The sequence below is a fragment of the Falco biarmicus genome, chromosome 4 (genome assembly GCF_023638135.1).
Source record: "Falco biarmicus isolate bFalBia1 chromosome 4, bFalBia1.pri, whole genome shotgun sequence".
Taxonomy (NCBI): Eukaryota; Metazoa; Chordata; class Aves; order Falconiformes; family Falconidae; genus Falco; species Falco biarmicus.
In genome coordinates, this window is record NC_079291.1 from 46,446,093 (window position 1) to 46,469,474 (window position 23,382).

Here is a 23,382-nt window from a genome sequence, read left to right on the forward strand (position 1 = left end):
AGTATCCAAAGGCAAAATAAACAGTTAACAGACAAATTAGTTTTAAAATTCTGACAGGTACAAAGCACTTACTTTATCTATAAAGGGAAGTCTTGATCACCCGTTTAGCCCCAGCATTTGCCAGGAGTGAAAAGAACAGCCTCAATAATCTCCCAAACCACTAAAATTCAAAATGTACTAATAACATTATTCTTGTGTTTCCCATCCCACTACTGAGGGCTGAAAAAATACAGTGACTGCCATTTTCCATCCTAAAAAAGCATTCTGGGTATCAAAATGTTGCAACGGAAAGGGAAAGAAAATTAAAATTGCAAGATGAAAACAGACATCTTATTTCTAGAAAGATAAGGGTATTATGATGAAAAGAGAAGACAGTGACATTAAGAGGAAAATTATTTTAAGATTTCTTACTTCCATAGTGTGTGTCTTCCCAGACGATGTTTGCCCATAAGCAAATATTGTACCATTGTATCCCTCAAGTACATCTAAAGGGAAAGAGCATTTTCATTAGGGTTCACTTCCTTCTTCTAAAGTTAAGCCAAATGAAATGGAATGCAAGCAGGCAGTTCTTAAAATGTTCAGCAAATTACATCATTCAGTGTTTGTGAACTCTGTGCTAGAGCTGGGGGGAGGGAAAGTGTTCTCTACCTCTTCTAATGCATTAAGTCATCATTGACTATGTTTTAGAAGTTTACTGTATTAGAAGCACCTGTTTCTTCAAACAGAAAAATCAGGACTTCAGAGTCAGGAACAAAACCAAAATCGATCCAGCTGCCAAGCTGACCAGATAACATTTGATAACTCAGAAGAAGAAACCATACACTAGAACTGTATAATACCTTCTACCTTCAGGAAAGCTTAATTGTCCAATTGTGAAGAGAACGGGCTATGTTAGAAGTTTCAAGCACCTTTGGCCATAAGCTTATATTTCAAATTAAGAATGAACCAACCCAAAGTTTTAGGTTGAGGGGTAAGGGGCTGGTGGGTTGGTTTGTTTATAAGTCAGTCACTACAGAACCACACACTGCAAGCAAACTTTTCCAAAACCAAGCATGAGATACCCCAAATAGGGAAGTCTTTGCACTCCATTATACTAGTAATCCACTTGTACCACCACTAGAGCTCATTTGCCATCTGACATAGCACAACCTAGAAACACCACACAGGGAAACAGAAACCAGATTTTTAGATGGAGGAAAGGGGCAGCATTGCAATTCTTAGTTAACTCCAGTTTCTAACTAAACCCGATTACTGTTTTACTCATTAAAGGGTTAAATACTTTTTTTTGTGTTAGGTAGGTATTTGTATTTTGTAGGTGCTACACTGATTTCCACAGCAATTCACTTTTCTAACCATCAAAACCCCCTACATTTACCCAATCTTCTCTGGTCATTCGTAGTTGATATTTAAGGGGTTTCTGACAAGACTTTGTTAAAGTTGGGTCAATTAGACCTTACTGCTGATATCCTCAAGAAATTTATCAATTTTATTTTCAGCAAACTAGCCAAGTGCTTACTACAACTTACTGTGACATAACCTTCTTTGTCATAAGACTTGATTTTCTGAAGTTACTAGGTCAATTCTGACAATTCAAGTTTGGAGAAGCTGTACACCCTGACATGCACAGCAATAACTCATGTTTAAAATTTTAATTATGATGCTAAAAAAAAATCACAATAAAAAATATCCTCCTTAAATTGGGTAATTAAATAAACAAGCTTAGAACACATCTGTAGCATACACATGACTTCACAAGTTTCCCTTCCTCTTATATTCCTCCAAGCAAACTTATGTAGGATGTTTTCACCAATAAATTTGAGGGTGGAAAAAAACCCAAACAAATAAACCTACATATGAAGAGCTTTTTTGATTAATTTCTGACAAATTGTTTTAAACAATGTTTTACAGGGAACTACAAAAACCCCCAAGCATTACAGGTAAATATTATCAAATGTTGCAATCAACTAAAACAGTAGATTAAGCAATGACTTAAGTTATCAGCTCAATTATGAGATGATTTTTAAGGAGATGTGTTCCACATTGGCTCTTACTAAACATTCAGAAGATAAATAGGAGCAACAGAAGTATCAGTTTTCAACATTGAAATCCACACAAATACAAGACATTTCCTTGTGGTTAAAATTGCTGTTCCACCTTACCTTTGACAATCTTTTTAGCACAATCATTGTATACTTGTTCCTGTGATGTGTTTGACTGGAATACACGGTCAAATATATATGGCTTGGACTGGGGGGAAAAAAAAAGACACAGAAGAGCTATTAAATAAACCAGATGTTGGAAGCAGAACTGGAAGGTGTTTGTTCTTATGGTTTAGAAGTAGCCTATACTGTCTCAGCCCGATCTTTTGTTTTATTTTAAGCACTTGAAGATTGTAGCAAGGAAATCGGCTTATATAGTGTTGCATAAATCTTCACATGCTTGCCTACAAGTAAGGCCTTGAATTAAGTATATTTGGTTTCAAAGTACAATCTAAATAGTTCTCCAAAACTACTCTGCCACATGACCTCAATTTACTTGATTTACAAGGATGTACAGACTAGGCATTGGCTTACCAAGAACCCTTTATTCTCGTCTACTCTGGTAGCAGGTTTACTCTGGTAAACCCAAATTGTTAAAAACAGCTTATACCATACCACACAGAATACCTGTCTTGGTAGTATTTGTTGAAAACCTCAAACCAAAAAGAAACATTCAGATCACCTATAGTCAGCACAAGAACCATTTCCCCATACATGACAGCCTTAAAATCAAGCACCATAAGCAGAAGAAAAAGGTCTGTTTGGAGGAAGAGAACCTTTCACAAAAGACTCATTTTGGAAGACACTGTAAGAGGAAGTTCTGACATAGCTTTTTGAAAGGAATGCTGGCTTTTGCTTTGTTTTAAAGAAGACACTTTCATAATGCAGTTCTAGCAGCTGACAATCTATTATGACATTAACTATTCTGCTCATCTTATGAAGTTCAAACTTTTGTAGCATTTTCAGAGCTTGATTTTGTATGTAGCCAAACAGCTACGCAAAATTTACAAGGGACCCAGGTCAGTTACCATTGCTAAACTCACTGCAACTGTTAAGTGCTCCATTTTGCCTAAATTTAATTATCAGCCTCCCCCAAGGATATTCTGGAAATGCCTCCCTGGCAAAGAAACCAGTATAGCTTCCACCTTTCATCCACCCACCCCATTCCCCTTCCCAGACTTCCATTTGTCTTTTAATAACATCTAGCATAACACCAAACAAAGCTTTTCAGATTCAACACATATCTATCTGCTGAGAAGGCTTGAATGCAGGTGGATAAGCTCCCTCTTGGAAAAAATAATTACAGCATTCACTGTGTAAATACACTCAAGAAACCACAAGGCAGAAACTATCCCTAAGGTGCTGAAGTTTGTCAGAATGCTTGTTTCACAGCAGGGAAATCACAAGCCTTCTCTATTACTCATTTTAGCTTCAAATATACCTCAAATTCCTATGTTCTGCAGGTTAGAACTGAGGCCATTACATACACCAGAAGACAACTAACAAGTTCAGGTAACCCTGAGGTAAGAAAAAGGAGACTGAGAACATGTTACATTAAAAAGTCACTGTAGAAAAGATAACACTAGCTATAAGTTTTCTTTCTCGCTAGAAGCTGTGGTTTCAAAAAGCCTCCAACTTCAAAAATATCAATCGGCTACACTACACACTGCAAGCCATGTACATAACAAAACATTTTTCAGGTAAGTTTCATGCTCAAGTGCAAATTTATATACACTGAAATAACACTATTTTGGAGGATCATATTTAACATTACACAATGGAAAAACATAGCGAGAAAAGTGAGTGTTCAACATCACTGCAAACAACCTGTACAGCATCAGCAATCTGTGTGTTTGTATTTTTAAGGTTTAAACTCTCCTCCAAATTATTGCTTAGAAAAAAAAAAAAAAAAGATTACAAGTATTCTAATTACATTGATTTTAGAAGAATTAGGGAAAATTCCTGGATATGATCTTCTGACAGTCTAAGCAGCAACTGTTAAACAACACTCACTATTTCTCACAGATCCCAACATATCTGATCTTTGCTGTTCCTAACAGAGCATGACAGCTATGAAAACAGAAAAGTACATTAAAATGCAAACATTATTTTGCATAGTGTATGTGTTTGAATGTATATACATATATTAGTGTGTATTTACATATTACTATAGAATACTTCTGATGCCAAACAGTAATTTTTTTATTTTACTTCAAAGAAATCCAACTTTAACAAAAAAAAAAAAAAAATTAGGCCTAGTTTCCAGTACAGGAAGATACCTTGCTGAGAAAGAACCACAGGCCCAACCTGCACTAGTCTGCAATCACTCCACAATCTACAGGTATCTGCAGCAGTTTCTGAGAGAGCTTTCCTTCTCTAAGTTTTTAAACAGAGTTTAGAGTGGTTTGAGGGTTTTTTTGTTTGTTTGGGTTGTTTCTTTAATTCTGCTAAGCAAAGGTTGACTGAATTGAACTATTCTTTATCTGTGTTAAAGGAAAATTATGTTTACTAATTTGAGTAATCCACAGACATGGAATACTTTAGGACTATCTACTCTCCAATTACCATTTAAATGTCTTCATAAGAGAACAGAGCCAAATTACAATATCTCATAATTAGTCTCTTTTGCTCTACAAAATGTTAATATAAAGAATAGTACATATTAAAAGTGCCATGGACTAATAAGAATAGAAAACCAAGCGGCAGGAACTTCACTTGGACAGTAATACCTGTAACTGATCTTGTTTATTAATACAGTGAAATCTGCTAGGCACATGACAAATTCCAATTTCCCTCAAGTTAACAACTGCTACCAACATACGCACAAAATTTCCCAAGTCTGGCCAAAAGAATTCTCTCAAGGTGTCCTGCTTATACAACTTGTCACTTCTCCATCCCCTGCAGGTGCAAAGTGGAGCATTTGTTTACATGCCCTCAGCATTATATCTTCCTAGGTGAAGCCACAATTCAACTTCAAAGTGCTCAAAAATCCAATTACGTAATTTCCCTCTCCTCCCAGGTCACAGTACATTTAGCACACCTATGGAAATCTACATTAGAGGCAGGTCCTTGTTCCATCATCGCTGAATCGGCATCTAACCAAGTAGGTTTACCCAAGCAGGTTCCAGGATAATTATGTTTTAAGAATACAAGTTACTCCCACTCAGCATGGTTTCACATCTTTGACATCTGCAATGCTGTCTTACCACTTCTTTTTTAAAGTCTACTTTCTGCTGTAAACAAAGCTAAAACAGTATTACAGATTACCCTGCCCCAGAAAGCCTCCTCATTACCTTCAAGAGATTAATCAAGAAAGATTAAAGTGTCAGATATTTTTTCTATACCAGATGCTTTTCTTCCCCAAGTAGTAAACATTCAGATATATTATGAAAACACAAAAAGTCCAAGCAACATTACCACATGGTGTCCACAATAGCAGTAGCAGCAGCATCACTACTGTGATATGATGCTGCTTTGACATACTCCAGAAGTTTCAGGAAGCATTGCTCAAATCCTAATAAAAATTTAACACATACAACCTATAAGCAACACAAAATATCAAGCAAACAAGCAGAGCTTCTGACTTCCTCTCTCCGAACAAGGAGAATTCAACATTTGTTCTGCCAGTCATTAACCACAAGACAACTCCAGCTCCCATAGTTGCTTGTACTGAAGGGACGTGGTCCCACAGCAAAAACCTTGCAAGCACCCTCACAGCCCTCAGAAAAGTACACCTGCCAACATGATTTAGCAGTAGTTAAAACTGAAGCTTAATAAAGGGTTTATGTTAAAGTACATAGTTCTGCAGTTAACCTCAAGACTAGTTACCCATTATACCCTTTTATAAAAGGATGCTCAACTAGTCCAAATTATACAAGATTTGGAGCATGCATGAGTTTCTTTGGAAAAGTTAGTTTTTGTCAGTACCTTCAACGAGGACTACACAAAAACCTGCAGTCGTAACCAGACCAAAATCTTAACCTTAAGTATTTCTTGGACTTTTCAGGTATCTCCACAGAAATAATTTTTTAAACTTTTTATCATTGTAACTTTCTGTAAACTACACAATTAGTTATTCATAGGGTTCACAGAATCCGAGAACCATTTACATAGGAAAAGACCTTTAAGATCATCAAGACAGACCATTAACCCAGGACTGCCAAGTCCACCACTAAACCATATCCCTAAGCACCACATCAACATGTTTTTCAAACATTTCCAGGGATGGCAACTCCACCACCTCCCTGGGCAGCCTGTTCCAATGCTTGGCCACCCTTTCAGTGAAGACATTTGTCATATTATCCAATCTAAACCTCCCCTGGTGCAACTTGAAGCTGGTTCCTCTTGCCCTATCACTTGTTACCTGGAAGAAAAGACCAATCCCCACCTGCCTATAAACTCCTTTCAAGTAGCTGTAGAGAGCAATAAGGTCTCCCTTGAGTCTCCTTTTCTCCAGAATAAACCACCCCAGTTCCTGTAGCTGCTCAGAAGACCTGTGCTCCAGACTCTTCACCAGCTTTGCTGCCCTTCTCTGGACACGATCCAGCACCTCAATGTCTTTTGTGCAGTGAGGAGCTCCAAACTGAACACAGGATTTGAGCTGCAGCCTCACCAGTGCCCAGTACAGGGGCACAATCACTTCCCCTGTCCTGCTGGCCACACTATTTCTGATACAGGAAATTCAAGATTACTAGAGTTCAACCTAATTTTTATGCATTACTATCTGAAGCAAAGTCAGTAGAGAAAATTTACTTGAAAAATCAGTAGTGTTTTTTTCTATCACAACTTACCCAGATGCTCTTGTTTTTTGCTAGAATGAACAGTTATACCCACCCATGGTTAGCTTATTCTCAGTGAGAGGCTGAAGTAATGGTCTTACCTTGCCTTTAAGTTCTGCATCTTCATTAAAGAACATTCTTCCCATCAGCACAAAATTGTTAAAAGAAAAATCCCACACTGAATAATTTCTGGAAAGTATGATGTCAAATACCTGACTCAGTTCATCCTATTACTAAGCTAAGGTATTCTTGCTTTGACACACCTAACGGAGTCCAACACCGTGATTGCGTGAAGAGGCACTGTTCCAAACCAGCATTTTATTTTTAGGATAAGGGGAAAGGATTTTCTTCTTGTCCCAGCTTTACACATACAAAACTACAACTGAATCAGAACTGTTAGTAGATCTCATCTCTTTCTGCCCTATCTTTCTTATTTCTGTGCAAATACTGCAACTCAAGCATCAACATCTACAGCAGTTATTTACTGTTACAGGAGGACTAAGGTATTTTTAAAAAACTGTGACTAGAAACTTGATTTCCAGTACCAAAACAGAGAGGAATTTTGGAACAAGAGTTTCAGCCAAGCTTTACTTTAATAAAAAGTTTTTTCTAAAGAGAAAAGCAAGCACTGCTGGCATAAAAATGGTCATTGAATTTCAGAACAAACTATGAGATAAGTGAGGTGTTTCTAAGCAAGCGGTACAGCAGCCAGGGAGTATAGATGTCCCTTTACACATCGTTGTAAGTTATAATATTTGCTTTCTGTTAAATCATCATACTAGTATCACCTGAAAAAGACATCAATTATCCACCAATTCATGGAATGAAGAAAAAAAAAAAGTAGGGACTAACACTGAAAGAATACTATTGTTTCAGCTACAGATCACCATTTCTAATTTGTGTTTAAAGTTGCACTGTAGACATGAAACATTTTTATTCATGTGTTTCTAATTAAACAGTGCTTTCCTTCACATTAGCAAATAATTAAAAAAAATATTTAAAGAATGCACCTTGCTTCCTGCATTTACAGTCTAGCACAGACTTTCTTTTAGCAATGCGCATTTCTTTTTGAATGATCAGCTGCCAAAAGCTGCAGTAATAGCAATTGATCTTGATTCTAACTTTAACCTAACTTTGTTCTCATCTACTATCCAATACTAGTTTGAAAAGTTAAAAAAAAAAAAAAAAAAAAAAAAAAGCTAAATGTCTCAAGCTCTTTCCAGGATCACATGGGTTACATATTACATACAAAAAAAAATAGTCCAAACAAATACAAAAGTAGGTAGCCACAATTCTTTCTTAAAAGCCATAGAGATAAGGAATATACTATGATCGTTACTAGAAACATTTGGACAACAGTGTGATACTGCGCATTTGTGTGACTGCCCATAACACCTCACTACTCGAGTCATTTGACAGTACTATTTTCAGTTTAGGCTTCAGTCCGAAATCCTTGAGTGTCACTGTATATAGTAATTTATCTTACCTTTTGGACAGTTTTAAGAGGTGCACGCATAGACAGTATAGAAATGCAGAACTATCTACTCAGTTGCAAGTAGAGTTACATTTTTAAAAACAAAGGAAATAATCTCCTTTCTTATAAGCTTTCTATTCCTCCATTTCATCTTACTCAGAAGCCTGAAATCCATGAGCAAACTGCTGTCAATTTTTATACACAGGTACATTTATGATGTTTAACATAAAAGCCATATACTCACAACAAGTCGCTCTCTTATCTGTTTCAAGGAACCCCTCATATTCAATTAACAGGAAGAGCCAGTAGAAAAAAGTATTTAATAACATATTAAAATGGAAAGAAGCCACCTTTAATTAATAATTTAAAAGCTTTTTGCTAGTTAAAAAAGCTTTGTCCTGTGGAAAGACAGTAGTTTTTCAAAATCTGCTCTTTAAAATAGTCCAAGACCATATATCCTCTCAAATCGCTGTTAGACACTAGCTGCAATTACAAATATTTTATCTAAACCAAATTAGAATGACTCACTTGTCCAGAAAGACAACCATGTCAGTAATTACATAGGAGCTAGGAAAAGAAGGGAGGATAGATAGCTCAGAGATGACAGGGAAGTCATCTCTCCTCAAGGAAGGAGGAGGGTTTCCCTCCCCGCCCTTCTCCACAGAGAAGTCTGCAGTCCAGTGTAAGCTCTGCTTCCACCACCTCCTAGTTTTCACCTCTTATCTGCATCACCAGCAAACTCCCATGTATTATTAAAGAAGCCTTCACTGTTTCAGCGTGTAGCTAGACACACACAAAAGGTGCAAGCCATTTAGACAGCTGAGAAAGCTGCTATAAAAAAAACCCCAAAACCAAAGTGGCTCAGCTACTGTTCAACAGGCAGCCAGTATGACATGTAGCAATAAGGACAGAAATCAAACAGCCTGAAAGTAACCAAACATACCCTTACTGAGGAATGTTTTTAGAAACTGTTTCACAAGAAGGACTGTTTCTGTTACTATCCTCCTTCCGACAATTCTGCAACACCAACACACAAGAGGTGGCCGGCTAGAGCCTCAGGTTGGAAGGACCATAACTTTTCAAAAACTCACTCAGCTTGTTAAAAAAAATTTTAAAAACCCAAGTTAAATCTCTAAGCGGTTGAGACAATTACTTTAAGTTGTACCTTTGAGGACACTGATCTTGTCGTATATACACCATTATAAAAACAAAATCACAGAGTATCAACCCTTCATTAAGTTTTTGTAAAACAGAACACAAATACTGTCGCTGCTACCCAACCTAATAGTTTTGGGGGGCATTTTTCCCCAAAAGTCAGACACAGCAAGTCCTGGACCTAGAATCACCAAAGGATTTTTTGTTGTCATTTTTACCAATGCAGAAAACACTAAAGTACAGCTGTAACACTACATTACGGCACAACCCCAAGCAGAAAGCCCCACATGATCCCCCTCAGGAGCATGCCATCAGGCTTCTACACAGACACAGTACCACCTTAGCCCAATTTATATATTAGATATTTTTAAAGCATACTTAGGGAGTATTTAAACAGCATAAGTGGGGTTTTTTTAGACTAGAACTACTGAAAGAACACATGGAAAATTTATTTCTAAGAAGTCAGAAAACATCAAAGTTTCTAAACTTAATTATGGATTTTAAACAGAATATGTAGTGTCACAATGAATGGGTATTCACTGATGTAAGTGAGATCATTTGTTCTAGTCAAATTTTCAATTTTCCAGGTTTGGTTCCTTACTCTGAGGAGTTTACCTGTACAACATCAGGAAGAAGAGATGTACTCCAAGATAATAACTTGCCAGCTGAAACAAACCCAAATTACCTCATTTCACAAGCATGCTATCATTCTTGTAGCTTCCACACTCATGGAATTCCATATTTTATTGACAGATTCAGTTGAATATTAACAGACTAGAGCACTAGCATTTAGTAAGTCATACTAAAAAAGGTTTTATTATTCTCCTCCTTCAACTTCAGATGCTGTGCAAATAAGCTATTACTGGTAGCCTCAAGAAATAGAACATAAAAATCAAAATTTGAAGACAGATAATAACTGACATCTAAGTTACTTTTAGCAACACAGAACCAGCGCTGTCCCTAGAGAGAAGTATTTACATGAAAACACAAATTAAAAGTTAGCAAAAAAAAGACAAACATTGGGAATGAACTGTGTTTGTACAATACCAACCAAACCAGGCAATAAACTACCGTACTTTAATTTTACAGCCCAGTTCCGCTTAGTAGCTAAATATGACATAATGAACAAAAAGGAAAGGATTATCTTTTTTCCCTGTAACATCCAGAATGTTTTTAACAGGTCTCATACTTTGCAAGGTGGCTTCAGTTAATATACATTTACAAACATTTAACAAGCCAAATGATGTTTATTCTGACTAAAAAAAAAAAAAAGTTATTAGCCAAAGACTGATTTACAGATCACAAGCACCAATGAACTGGAGCCTGCACTGTTCTGCGTTCTCTTCCCCCAAAACTCTCTGTAGACAATTACTTCGATGGCAGCTCCAATGGCTGCATTTTGAGCACTTATTTAGCGGTCAAACTCATCACGGTCCGCACAGCCAGGGACAGCCTAGCCGGGGGACACACTGCAGGACTCGGTGCTACTCTCCACCTCGTAATTCACGCGTTTCTGTGGGCATACCGAAGCGTGCCCTGTGGCTCGGGCTCGGCAATGAAACCTCACGCTACGCCCCAAGTCGCAGCCTTTCGCTAGAGCCTTTGTCAAGGGCTTCCCGACCTGCCCCCCCCGGCGCGTCCCCACAACCCCTCCGCCCGCCGCTCGGGGACCTCTGCCCCCGCCAGCTCCCTTCGCTCCACCCTGCCCGCATCCAGACCAGGCCTGCCCCCCTCCCCTTCCCCCCCGCCCGAAAAGGCCACCCCCTTTCCCGAGGCGTCCCCGCCGGTAGGCGCTCCCAAGCGCCTCAGCCCTGCCCTCTCGTCTCACACCGCGCCCATCCCCGCGGCGTCCGACCCCGCCGACCCCTGACACCCCCTCCCCCCCGGCGCATCCCCCGCCTCTCCCGTCCGGGGCGGCCCCTCACCGCGATGACGACGGTGTCTTCGCCCTGAAACTTGGCGATGTACTTGTCGCCACGGGTCACTTCGGACTCGTTGAGGGGCCTGAAGCGACACATCACTTTGATGTTACACTCCGCCGGGTCCGCCATCTTAGGCCAACGCCGCCTCCGGGGCGCTCAGCTCCGCCGCCACCCGCTGCTGCCTCTACACCGGCCCGCTCCGGGGGTCTCGCAAGGCGCCGTTGCCGGGAAGCCCGCGTCCGCCCCAGCAGAAGGGAAAAGGGAAGGGCTCCTTCCTGGCCGCCGCCGCCGCCTCTCGCTCTCACTTCCTCCCCAATATGGCAGCCATGGCGGCGCCTGCAGCCGGCGAGTCCCGGGCCTCCCTCGCCGGGCAGAGGCGGTGCCGACGGGAGGGCAGGGAGAGTGACGTCACCATCTGCAGCGCCCAGCCCCGCCCCGCCCCCTCGGCTGGGGCGCGCTGCGCCGGCGCGCCGGTGCGCGGGCGGCCGTGCCCGGCTCCACGGGGCCTCACTGCGCAGGCGCGAGGCAGTTGCTGGGGCGGACGGGCCGCTGCCGCCGGCGGGCTCGGGCCCCTGGGGCAGCCGTGGGGCCGAGGGGGCGGGGCGGGGCTCGCGGGGGGGCGGGGCTCCCCTCAGGGGCGGGAGGGAGGTGCGGCGGGGAGCTGCGGGGCGCCGCCTCCCGCCTTCTGCCCGCCGCACCTGGTGCGGGCCCCCGCACCCCCTTGGCATGGGGCGGAGCGGCTTTACGGCCGCACGGCCGGAGCGAGCCCCGGCCGCGGTGCTGCGAGGAGGGACGAGACCTCGCCCAGCCGCCCCGGCGGGGAGCGGGCGAGCAGCGCTTTGCCCCTGCTGGGCGGGGGCCCACCGCCTGAGGCCGGCGCAGCGGTCCCGCCGCCGGTCCCCGCGGCGGCGCTGAGGGGGCCGCGCCCGGGCTAGGCAGTTCTGGTCCACAGCCGAGTGTTGTGAGCGCGTCTCAAAACTGAGAGGCCGGGCACGAAGTACTGGCTTAAAGCAGGCCGTTGCGATAGAAACCTCCGATTTTAGTTTCGGGTTTGGGTTTGCTTTTCCTGGCTCAGAGAGCTAAAAGAGGAAAATCCCCACTTCTGTGAGGTGTTTGCAGATGTCAGGGAACTATCAGTATTTTCTGAAGTGCCCGTGAACCGTGTTGCCTCCGTCTCTTACTGAGCTGAGAAGCAGATGGTATTCTTGGGGCGAGCGGGGATCAGGGTGCGCTGCAGCGTTTGCTGTCACCTCCAGTGACGGAGTCTTTCACCACCTTTTCATCCCAATTTAAAAAGTGCCCACTATTTTTTTTTTATTTTTTTTTTTTTTTGTAGCTTAGTTTATTGCAAGTTTATTTATTACAGGGGGCTCTAATTCTAGTAAATCAAAATTTAGCGACGGTATCTAGACAAAAAAAATGAGGTAAACCGTTCTGATCAGAGATCCTCAAGAGTCTCACAAGTTTACAACTGTACCTCTTAATGTTCAGGTACGAACTTTCAAATTGGAACAAGGAGGTATGGACTTGCAACTTGGCTAAATTAATTCTGCTTCCTGACAGAAATCACAATTTGTACTGGAAATTTTTCAAATAGCCTTGAAGTTCCTAAAAAAAAAAAAAAAAAAGGGGGAGCCTTTCTCTTAAATTAGTAAATTTTAGTAGGCCAGAATGGCTCAGAATAGCAATGTCCTTCCCTTAAATTCCCATCATTTACAAAGGGAAAAAGACTGAATTTTAACAGGGACCATCTGAAATCAGGCATCCTCCGTTTTCAAGACCCTTCTGTTTAGGGATTTCAGTGTTGTGGTTTCACTTAGGTCTTTACTTAGGTGAAGCAAGGTGAACACTGCTTCAAAACTACTCCACATGGCAGAAGAATTACCTAATAATCTAGCTTCATTTACAGCTTCTTTTCGTACAGTAATACAAAAAATATTTTTCCACCTAGTTTACCTTATGAGGTAAGCTAAGTCTTCTAAGTCGTGTTCATGTTGTAACAAGCTTATTTTTCCGCTGTGATTAAAAATTCTGCAGGATTGTGCTGTCTTATCCAGAGCAGCAACAATTACACCTCCCCACTTACCGGTACGTGTGGAAATAGTTGTCTGGTAAAGCCAAGATACATACTCGGTCTTCAGAAGGTGCAGTGCTGCTCTACAAGATCTAGCGTATGAGATACATAGACATGTGTCTCCAGTTCTTTTTGTCTGTGTTTTCAATAAAGTGTTTTAAACATAATTGTTATTAGCCTTTAAGTGTCAGAAAACTTATTTTTCTTGATTTCTGTTTTAGAAAATATTAATTTGCATTGGAGTCAGCAAGATATATTAACACATCCAAGTCTATTTCTGGGATTATTCACAAGCTAATGACTAGGAGTATTCTTACATAGCTGCTGGGTTTGGATCCTCACAGATTCACTGTGACAGGAAGTTACTACTTTTATGAAAGGTATGTAAAATATTTACTACTTTTCAAATTAATTTGTTTTCATACATGAGGAAAAAGAAATGTTAGCTGCAAAATGAACAACTTCATGGTTATTACTCCCAGAAGTATGTTTCAGCTGCTGAGACATCCTTTACTCAAATCTATTTAAGAAACTTCTAGTTCTCATTAGCCATAAGCAAAGGGGATGTATTATTAGCTATGTTTGCTGACATGTAGTACCTAATGTAAGAACATCTCAGTAAAGGAAGAAACCTCATAATGACATGATTCTCAAGAAAATAGGTGCTGGGGCTTGTGTACCTTTTCAGTGTTTCAAGCAGCAGACACTTCACAAAGGCAATATAGACACATGCACAGGTAATTACTCATTTTAACTGTGTTGAAACAAAAAAATGTCAGCATGTGTGAACTATGTAGAAGAAACTGCCTGCTTCAAAGCTGTTGGTTCTGTGCAAACTCGTAGGAGAACTGACTGATGGTATCTCATACTGGCTGTGGGATCCCTTACTAAATGAGTTCTGCTGAACTGAACATGCGTGCTCTCGTATCTGTCTCAGGGATTCTGTCGCGAAGTTTCTCTGATGTGCTATTCAAAATAGCAACTGTTCTTTCACATAACCTACTTAAAGTCTGGCACAACGATGCAGCGTGCTCAAAGAGGGCAGTATGTTACCTCTGTTGGCACTAGCATATGTCAAAATGGCAGTCCTGAGGACTTGTGTTTAAAGGTGTGGTATCACTTTCTTGGAAACAGGGCAGAAACCAAACATGCTGGTAAGTTTCCCATTTTGTCACAGTTATGGAATACTCCTTCTTTTCCAACTGGAAATATATTTACTGTCATCTATATTATTATTTAATGTACATAGCATATTTTTAGGATAAAAGACTGTTTAAAAATTACTGTTGTAATGAGAAAAAATGATATATCAGTTGTCATAAAAAGTTAATCTTCCTGTTCGGTGTTTAAGACTAGGATGACCATATAAATCAAATATGTTTTCTTTATCTGACAGTTTGGTAAAGTTTCTCAGTAAAGGCCAATGTGTTTTATTAAAAGTAATTTATCTAACAAATTTGTCTTTGTTAGTTCACTAACCATGTTTCTTCCAATTTATGGTCTGTGCAATAAACCTCTAGAAAATCTTTTATGATTTACAGCTCCTTTAGATCTCCAGTTTTTCCCAGCAATAAAAGCATGTTAAGCAAAGGGAATTAGCAAACCTGAGCCTTACAGTGAAGCTATATCTGGATAATGATGTAATTAACCATCAGAATTGTCCAGCAGAGTAAAAGTGATCTTGATTTGTTCTTAAAAGAACATTACGTATTTGAATAAATCTTTAAACCAGGTGCTTGTGGAGAAGCAAATTAAAGCCGCTTCCTTCTGCCCTTTAAAGAATTAAATTCTGAGATTCACCCATTGATAATACTTGTTGACATTCAGCATTCCTAATGCAAACACAAGTGCTCTTCTCATTTTAATTTGCAGTGCGCTGGGAAAATACAGCACACAACTTCTGAGGATTTCAGGTGTATTCCACGTCAAATTTATTCCTAATTTGCAAGTCCATTTGTGGGACAAAAGAGTGATTAATCTACCAGAAATGGTGTACCTCAAACAAAATTCTTTGTTGCTTGTAACACACTCTGTAAATAAAGGCTATTAAAATGATTTATGAAGTCTAGCATCGTTACCTGACACTGGAAAAGCACAATTAAAAGCAACAAAATGTTATGGTTCAGACAGCTTATTCAAATACATTTTAAAGTTTCTTTACCAACAAGACTGTCAATCTTGTCAATCAAGACCAATCAACAACTGGTCAACTCAGCTTGAGAAGCTCAATAACATTGAGATTAGCAGGTTGGTGGATGGAGTTTAGTGGTCTAAGATACTATTGGAGTCCAACTAGGTTATCTGAAGCTGTCATTCAGTTAAAAAATTCTAAAGCTTCTTTTCACTCCAGCAAACAATATGATGTGGAATGTGTCTCCTGGCCTAATCAAGTTTAGGATTTTATGTGAAGCAGAAGAAAGGATGAAACACACCTTGAGGATGCATCTGCTGATATACATTAACTTCTTGACAAAAACATGAGTAATTCTAAAAATCAGTTTCATTTTTACTTTTTTAACTGGAAATGCAGAAACCCCAGAAAAACCTCTAATTTGTTCCCAATCACTAAGGTCATATTTAATTATTTCTGTGAGACTAATTAAAAGCAAAAGCAAGCTTTGGGAATAATACCGCCTTTTAGATGTTTTTTCAGCTAATTTGTGCAAATTCTTGCAAACATTTTGTCAGCTTACTACCTAAAACATTGACTCTGAATTCTCTTTGAAAAAGGAACACACGTTTGGACCTTGTTTATGTTTTTAACCATTAAAAACATGTGGCATCTGTTGTCTGAGACATCCCATCATAAATCCCTATTCTCAGTGACTTTTCATTGTCTATAACTCTGACTAAACTCACCACTGGATTGTATCTTAGCTTGCTGGGTGCTTGCCTGAAACATTTTTTTTATAGTTAGGGCAAAAATAGTTTAGTTATTTTGAAGAGAGAGATTAGGCATGCATTGTTTGCTATTGTTGCTAAAGGAAAACTCCGATAAACGTTTCATGTAGGAGTTACAGTTGAGAACCTAAGGATCAAAATTTGGTGGGGAAACCCATGTCAGGGCTCTACTTTGGATTATCTAAAACCACTCGAGACTGACCTTGAGGGGAAAAAAACCATCATATGAACATATTCTTTAGAGTGCTGCTGAAGCTTTTACTAGCAGTAAAAACTCCATCCCATTACAGCTACTGCCTGTGACTAATGTATATATATGGATCACTGAACAAATGACCTTGCTCCATGTCTAGGCAACAGGGGTTTAGCAAGCTTTCCTTTTGCACTCTGTCTGATCTCGGAGCTGGAGCTGAAGACAAGGAGCCTGACATTCTTGAATTCAAGAAGAAGAAAGATGTTTTATTCACGGAGTGAAGAAAAGTAGTTGCGATATAAAACACAACTCAAAAGAGCCAAGTCTGGGGACATAAAAGAACCAGGCAGAAAAGCCTGATTGCTGCAGGAGCTCCTTTAGCATCAAGAATGGGATCTAAGATCCCTCACTTTCTACTGTCAGCAAACAGGTGTGGAACCCTTCAGCAGTGCAGGGGAAGCTTCGCACACACAGAGGGTCACCACCCTTTACCTACCACATGCTTTGTTAGTGAACGGGGCAGGGGAAATGGACCTACAGTGCAGTCATAAGAGCGTCTGTGTGGTAACTGAGTTACTCCAGAAAAGAGTGGGTTGGCTTAGGTGCTGCAGAAGAAAATTGGTGCCAGTATGGTGTAATACAGAGACATTTCCAGGCTTTTTAAAAGACAAATTATGCACTCGACAACTTCACAAAAATTAGTGTCCAGATGTTTAAAAAGGACACAAAATGGTTCTTGGCTGATCCAAACATAAAGATAGGGTATTGATAGGAGTGGTGGTCTCACAATAGCCTGGCTTCCAACCACTGATGGCTATGAACATAATTACTTTGCATCTCAGGTTGCATCCAGAAATGACAAGAAATCCCACTGAGACAATCATTCTGCCACATAGCTGGTGGTAAAACTAGTGTTTTGTAGGAAGCAGAGACTACATCCTTACCTGAAGTGCAAAATGGAAGTCAGCCTTAACTACATAACTCCAGTGTATTCAGAATGCAACATTTTCCTTTGTCCCCATTTTAGGTGTCTGTGTGTGGGGGTGTGGGGGTGTGTGTTTGGTTTCAATATTATCTCTTCTTCACTGCAGGATTGCTTTTCTGAGAGAGCATATACCAGTAACCTTGCCTGGAAGTAGCAAAAGTGTGGATAAAAGATTTACATTTGAAAATATAGCCCTAGTTATTTCTTCACTTGTAAATGGAAAAACAATTTAGGGGACAACAAGTTACACTGTGAACTTTACAATCACCATTAGATCCAAAGATTTTGCATCTTTTAAAGTGTCACTCAGAGCTCCTCATTGGTATGATGTATAGATCACCATACTTTATTAATCTAAGTGCTTTTATGTGCCAAAACCCACACTCTAATATAGTTGAGGTTAGGTCATAGCTAATTTGTCTTCCTTGAGACCCCAGACTCAGAGAAAGGGGAGAGTGGAAAGTACGTTGAATGATAAGGAAACATCAAGTTATGTATTATGATCATATATCTGTATGATATGTATTATCTTTTAAAATACATCATTGTCATATAGCTTGTGTACATCACAGTGTCTTCAGTGGTGGTCTCGTACAGCTGATTATAAGGGTGTCAGAAATTGTATGCACTGTCGCATCTTGAGTATGGAAGAACAAATTCCTTGGTCTTTTTTTTTTTTTTTTTTTGAGAGAGCGAGAGCAAGAGCTTCTGTCTTGAGATTGTGCAGGTGATTCAGCAAGGTCTCAAGGTCTTATTTTCAGTGATTCAAAAAACTTTTGATGGATCTTATGGAGTCTTCTCTGACACTATTGCCTCCACTGTGATTAGGAGTAGTTCATCAGGCACTTGCAAAAAACCCAAAAGTCTAAATTCATGTGTTTTTCTGAATTTGAATTTACAGGTATCAAAGGAATAATAAAACCCCTGAAAGCAGCAGTTCAAACCCCACCTTTTCATATGTTTCTTCAAAATCTAAAGCTCAAATGATATTAGAATTTGAGAAGGTCTCATTGATTTCTTAAGGAAGGACCTAAAAATCTTGCTTGAGCAGAGCTAGCATCTTGCCTTACTTCTTGTTTATTAATTCTTGTGGCTAACTGGCTAAGCTTGTCACACTTCTGTCAGCCAATGGAAATCAAAGACATAATCAGTTTAAGATGTATAGGGTTTGCCTCCCACTGATATTGTTCAAAAAAATTATACCAGGCTAGATCTTTTTGCCCAGTTCATGCATCAAAAAACATTGGGGTCTGTGACGGTTGAAGGAAATGGTGTTTTTCACACTTGCTACACGCACTCACACACAAAGTGATTGTAAAAAATCCCTCTTTATTTTTTAAGTGTCATTCTGTTTAGAAAGATGACCATACACAACTTTTTACTCAGCAGATTTGAAACATGCTTATACTCAAGATTACGTCTGAAATCTATTGGCAAAAGTATGTTTTAGGAATCTCTACAAGCTCTGCAGAAGTAATGCCAGAGGAGAGGAATCCAAACCTTTTCCTAGTTCTTTTATAAATTATTTTATCTCAATTCTGATATTTATTGTCAGTGACAACACATGAGATATGCAGAACAGAGATGGCTTTCAGAGTTCAGTTTGCATTTTTTCAGGTTGTATGATGAAGAAACGTCTCTGGCAATGGTAAGCAAATCATGCATGGGAGGTGAGAGGCCGGGACAACTGTGCTTCAAAATCAACCTTTTATATTAAGTTCCTGCTGACTTCACATAGACTCACCACCCTGACTTCTAATCTTCCCATAAACGGAGGTGTGCCTTGCATGCAGAAAAGTTAAAAGTCTTCATTTACTGGAGAGCTGCCCTGAGTGAAGGGAGTGGTGTGTGGGGGTGTGTGGGGGGTGTGTGTGCATGCATGCACATGTATTTGTCATAGTGCAATTCGTGCCGTTTTTTCTGTCTCCTCAGAGCCCTATTTTCAACAAGCTCCTTTACAGGATTGCTTGATTGTCCACAGGATATAGTAAGAGAGGTTTCTTCAGCTTTTCATGATGTTTGATAAAAGGTTTTCTAATTTTTTTTTAATCTGGATGTTTGCCAGATCTTACGACATGGAGTTACTATGTGGGAAAGCAGCAGTTCTTGATGGTTATTCAGAAGCTTTGGTGCTAAAGTGCTGATTTAGCACCTAAGGAGTGGCTGAGTAAAGAAAAGAAAATCAAGTAAGGGATGAAACAGGTACTAATCACTTTCTGGCAACATCTAGAGTATTTGTCATCCCAAGTAGACTTCCATCACATCCGTATTTCATTCACGTAGGTGGTCAGTTTTCAGCTTTTGTATAGCCCTACCCGTCTATCCAGCCCTGTAATGGATTTTCCTGATGTATTTGTTGTTTTCCCAATGTCCAACAGTCATCTCAAGTGCTTCAAAAAAAAGTGTAGCTACTAATATAACCTTTCTTGCCCCTTGCTTTAATTATATTTAATTCTCTTTTCCTTAAGTACCTTCACAGCATAAAAGATCATTCTTTTTGTGTTCCATGATTTGTATGACTTTGCCACTGTTTGTTTGTCTGTCTTTGCCTCTGCTCATGTCTCTCCTGTCCTCTTTTGTCTGGTAGTGATGACAGGATACAGCTTTTCTCTTTCTCCCAGCATTGCCACAATGCTTTCTACTGCATCACTCCGGCTATCAAATAATCTGGAAGAATCACTTCTGTCATGATGCCTACCAAAATGATGAATAATACGGGCAAAGGAAAAAGAACAGTGAGAACAATTTATGAAACCCTTTTTATTTCTGATATTAAGAAGACATGGATTCATCTTCAAAGCTATTAAACTTTTTGACTGTGGCACTTCTAAGTTCTTCTTCTTCACTAGACATTGACAGCCTTGTTGTTTTCCTAATTGTTTGGAGAACATTATAAAGCATTGCCAGAAAAAGAGAAAAAATGGAATAGTGGAACTGAAATTGCCTTTGTGTGATTCCTACGCCTCTTAAATAATTGTGTTCTGATTTGTCCATATGTACCTCTTCCAGAAACAATAGTATCATCATTCCTGGCACAAGGAATGCTTCCTTCCTTGGTTACAGCTGTGAAGACAGGGTTTGTACTTAGATGGAAAAGTAAGGAAATGGATTCCTCAGTTAGTATAGTTTCCATTTTTTGAATCCCCCAAAAGCATTGGACTTGCCACCAACTAAAAGGGAAGGAAACTTGATAAAGTTTTCAATGAGGTTTATGTCCTTTAAAATGGGAAACAGTGCTCCTTGCGGGAGCTGGAACTTAAATACCATAACATGAGCAAAATTAGAATTTTCTATATGCCCTTTGTGCTGTCAGAGCATTTAACAGGCAGCACTCTCGGGTGATAGATCTCTCCATTCCTCTGAATATGGTTCAGTAATGTGGGATTAAGGGTTTACCTTGAAGACTAGGTGAGGGTTAGGATAGAAGAGGGTTGGGAGCTGAAACACATGGTTCATTGACTGTTGCAACTTGGCAGATCAGCCTGTAAAAGGTTATTAAAGCCACTGTAGATTTGGAGCCTTGCGTGGATGTGGATGAGATAAGTTCCTCTTATCTCATCCAGTGGACCTCTACCCAGTCATGGCTCGGCAGGATAGCCTGCTTGGACCTCGTGCTGTCACACTGAGATCACTAGAGGTATCCAAGCTAGCTACTGTTTGCTTACTTGAGATATTATATATATAATATGCATACTCAAAATATGCAGTGTAGCACAGATGAGCGCTGGTTTTGTAGCCTGTTCAGAAATTAAATTCTTACAGTGAGAGTTTCATTTGCATAAGGTGTATCATGGTTTGTTTCTTCCAGTATTGATATCTTGTGTTGGTATTAGCCCCCAAGGGGATGAAGAAGTATCTTGATACAGGCAAATTCAAAATGTTTGGAAAAAACTTAGATACCACTTTGATGGGAAATACTTTCACTTATCATAATTAGTGAAATACTTTTAAAATAACTTGTAAAATAGCTTACAGATAGACTTTAAAGCTCTTCAGAATATTTTCTAAAGTGAAGATGTATTTGAAAGTAATTGAGTTAATGTCAGTCCTTGTATGCTTTAGGCCCAGTTCACATTGTTCTTAACGCTGGTCAGAGTTAACAGCCTTGTAACAAATCCCTGTATGGATATCAGGGTCCTTTTCCAAGTGTTTTCCCTGGAACAGACCCTTCTATGTTTCTGTTATAAAATTCCATCTTTGTTCATCTTTTAATTGTAAGCCTTATCAACATAATCTTTTTTTACTTCCAAGTCAATAATATTGCTGGGTTTTGTTTTCAACAGCTTAATTCCCCCTGTTTTCAGACATATGGCTAATAGCATTAGCAATATGCTGAAGTAATTTTAGTGCAGAAAATTTCCATTTCTATAGTTATGTGCATTTGTCATTATTCAAAAGTAAATAATTTGCATTTATTTACTTTGTAAATATACTATCAGTATTTTATGTGTGATATTCAAATCATACATGTATTTCTCACTGTTAATAGAATTAAGTACTGGTGATCGAGTATCCAGAACAGATATAATTCCCCAAATTAATTTAAAAATGGAGTGGAAAGAATACGCCTTTGATCCCTTCGCAATTTCTGGAAATATTCCTGCTCTAACATCATTAGCATCTCATGGTTCACAGTGGCATAGTTGAGTACCAGACCTAGTATGCTTTGAAAAAAATTGTGCATATGTGTGTTGCATTTAATTGAAGATTTGCAAGGTTAATTGTATCAGTCTTTTATGCATGAATTGACTATCTGGAGCAGCTGTCCTTTCTGTCTAAGGAGTATAGATTACACTGATTACATATACATCAGTCCTACTTTCATTTCTGGAAGGTACAGCCTGGTCTACAGGACCAGATGTGTAACATTCAGAAGAAAAACTTAAGGGTTAACACACAAGTTCATGTTGTTTTAATAGAAAAAATGCATTAGATTCCTGTTGTGATCCCCATGGCTAGATTTCCCTAGGAAAAGATAGACAACAATGGTACATTGTTATAAGAAACTCAAAGTGTTTTAAGATGTGGGTTCCTAAGTTTATAGATGGGGGATCACAAAACAAGATAAGAGTGACTCTGAAGTTAGAATTAAAGCTTGAGATAACTGTTCTTTTTTATCCAATTTATTAGTAGGGCTGGTACCCAGATGCGTGTTAGAGAGGACATTCTGCATGTTTGCAAGGTTTTAGCCTCCTATTACAGGACTTGTGTTGCTTAACTATCCGAGTTGGGTAGGGGGGTGGTGGGCTTTAGTGCTTGGCAAGATACGCTGCTGTTGCATCTGGTGTTAGAAGTTCTTGAAACATCTTAGGATCTTTTGGTCAATTTACTTCCAATTCCTACTACTGTGAGGCTATCAGGAAATGATTGCTCCTGCTTTCTTCTTAGGGTATGCCAGAGGTACAGCTTTCTGTCCTTTTTCTCTGTGTCTCAGGTCTACAGGCAATCAGGAATGGTGTGACTTTGAGGTATGGGGTTATTCATGGAGTAGCTGTATAGCTCTTTTAAGACTGAATATCTGTTGCAGTGGTTTTTGGATTGCCTGGGACATCATTCAGTAACCCAAGTAGTCTTTTTCAATCCTCTGTGGCTATGTTTTAGACTGCTAAGATCTGAATCCAGATAATGAGAAGCAGTGCTTGTAAGCTTGAAACTGCTTAGGGCCCTTCTTCCTTGGCCAAATAAAAGATTTATTGAGAAATCCCAACTGAGCATTTTGTGGATGTTGAATGTGTAACAAGAGCTGGCTTTTGCTATGAGTACGAAGTACATTTTTGTTTTCTGCTATTTGCATGTAGGTGTGGGAAGTGGCACAGCTCTCTCCCTGGGAGGCAGGCATTCCCTGTCTTTCTTGTACTGCA

The 23,382-nt window shown here is 39.7% G+C and overlaps 1 protein-coding gene and 1 long non-coding RNA gene across 3 annotated transcripts in view; one reads left to right on the plus strand and one right to left on the minus strand.

Annotated features, from left to right (window-relative positions):
• The window catches only part of KIF5B (kinesin family member 5B), a 37,155-nt gene extending 25,402 nt beyond the window's left edge, over positions 1-11,753 (minus strand). Inside the window, exons 1-3 of one of the 2 annotated variants that reach the window (XM_056335793.1) lie at positions 11,372-11,753; positions 2,160-2,247; positions 412-485 (exon numbers count right to left, since the gene is read on the minus strand). In XM_056335793.1, coding sequence (XP_056191768.1) covers positions 412-485; positions 2,160-2,247; positions 11,372-11,497 — 288 coding nt within the window. In that variant the 5' untranslated portion in view covers positions 11,498-11,753. The remainder of the gene's footprint in view (positions 1-411; positions 486-2,159; positions 2,248-11,371) is intronic. The other variant, XM_056335792.1, reaches the window with a different exon arrangement.
• Positions 11,754-12,025: 272 nt separating this feature from the next.
• On the plus strand, positions 12,026-15,497 carry LOC130148367 (uncharacterized). The gene is made up of 2 exons (XR_008821545.1): positions 12,026-13,822; positions 15,315-15,497. It is a non-coding gene; the product is annotated as an uncharacterized LOC130148367 (long non-coding RNA).
• Positions 15,498-23,382: the final 7,885 nt, after the last annotated feature.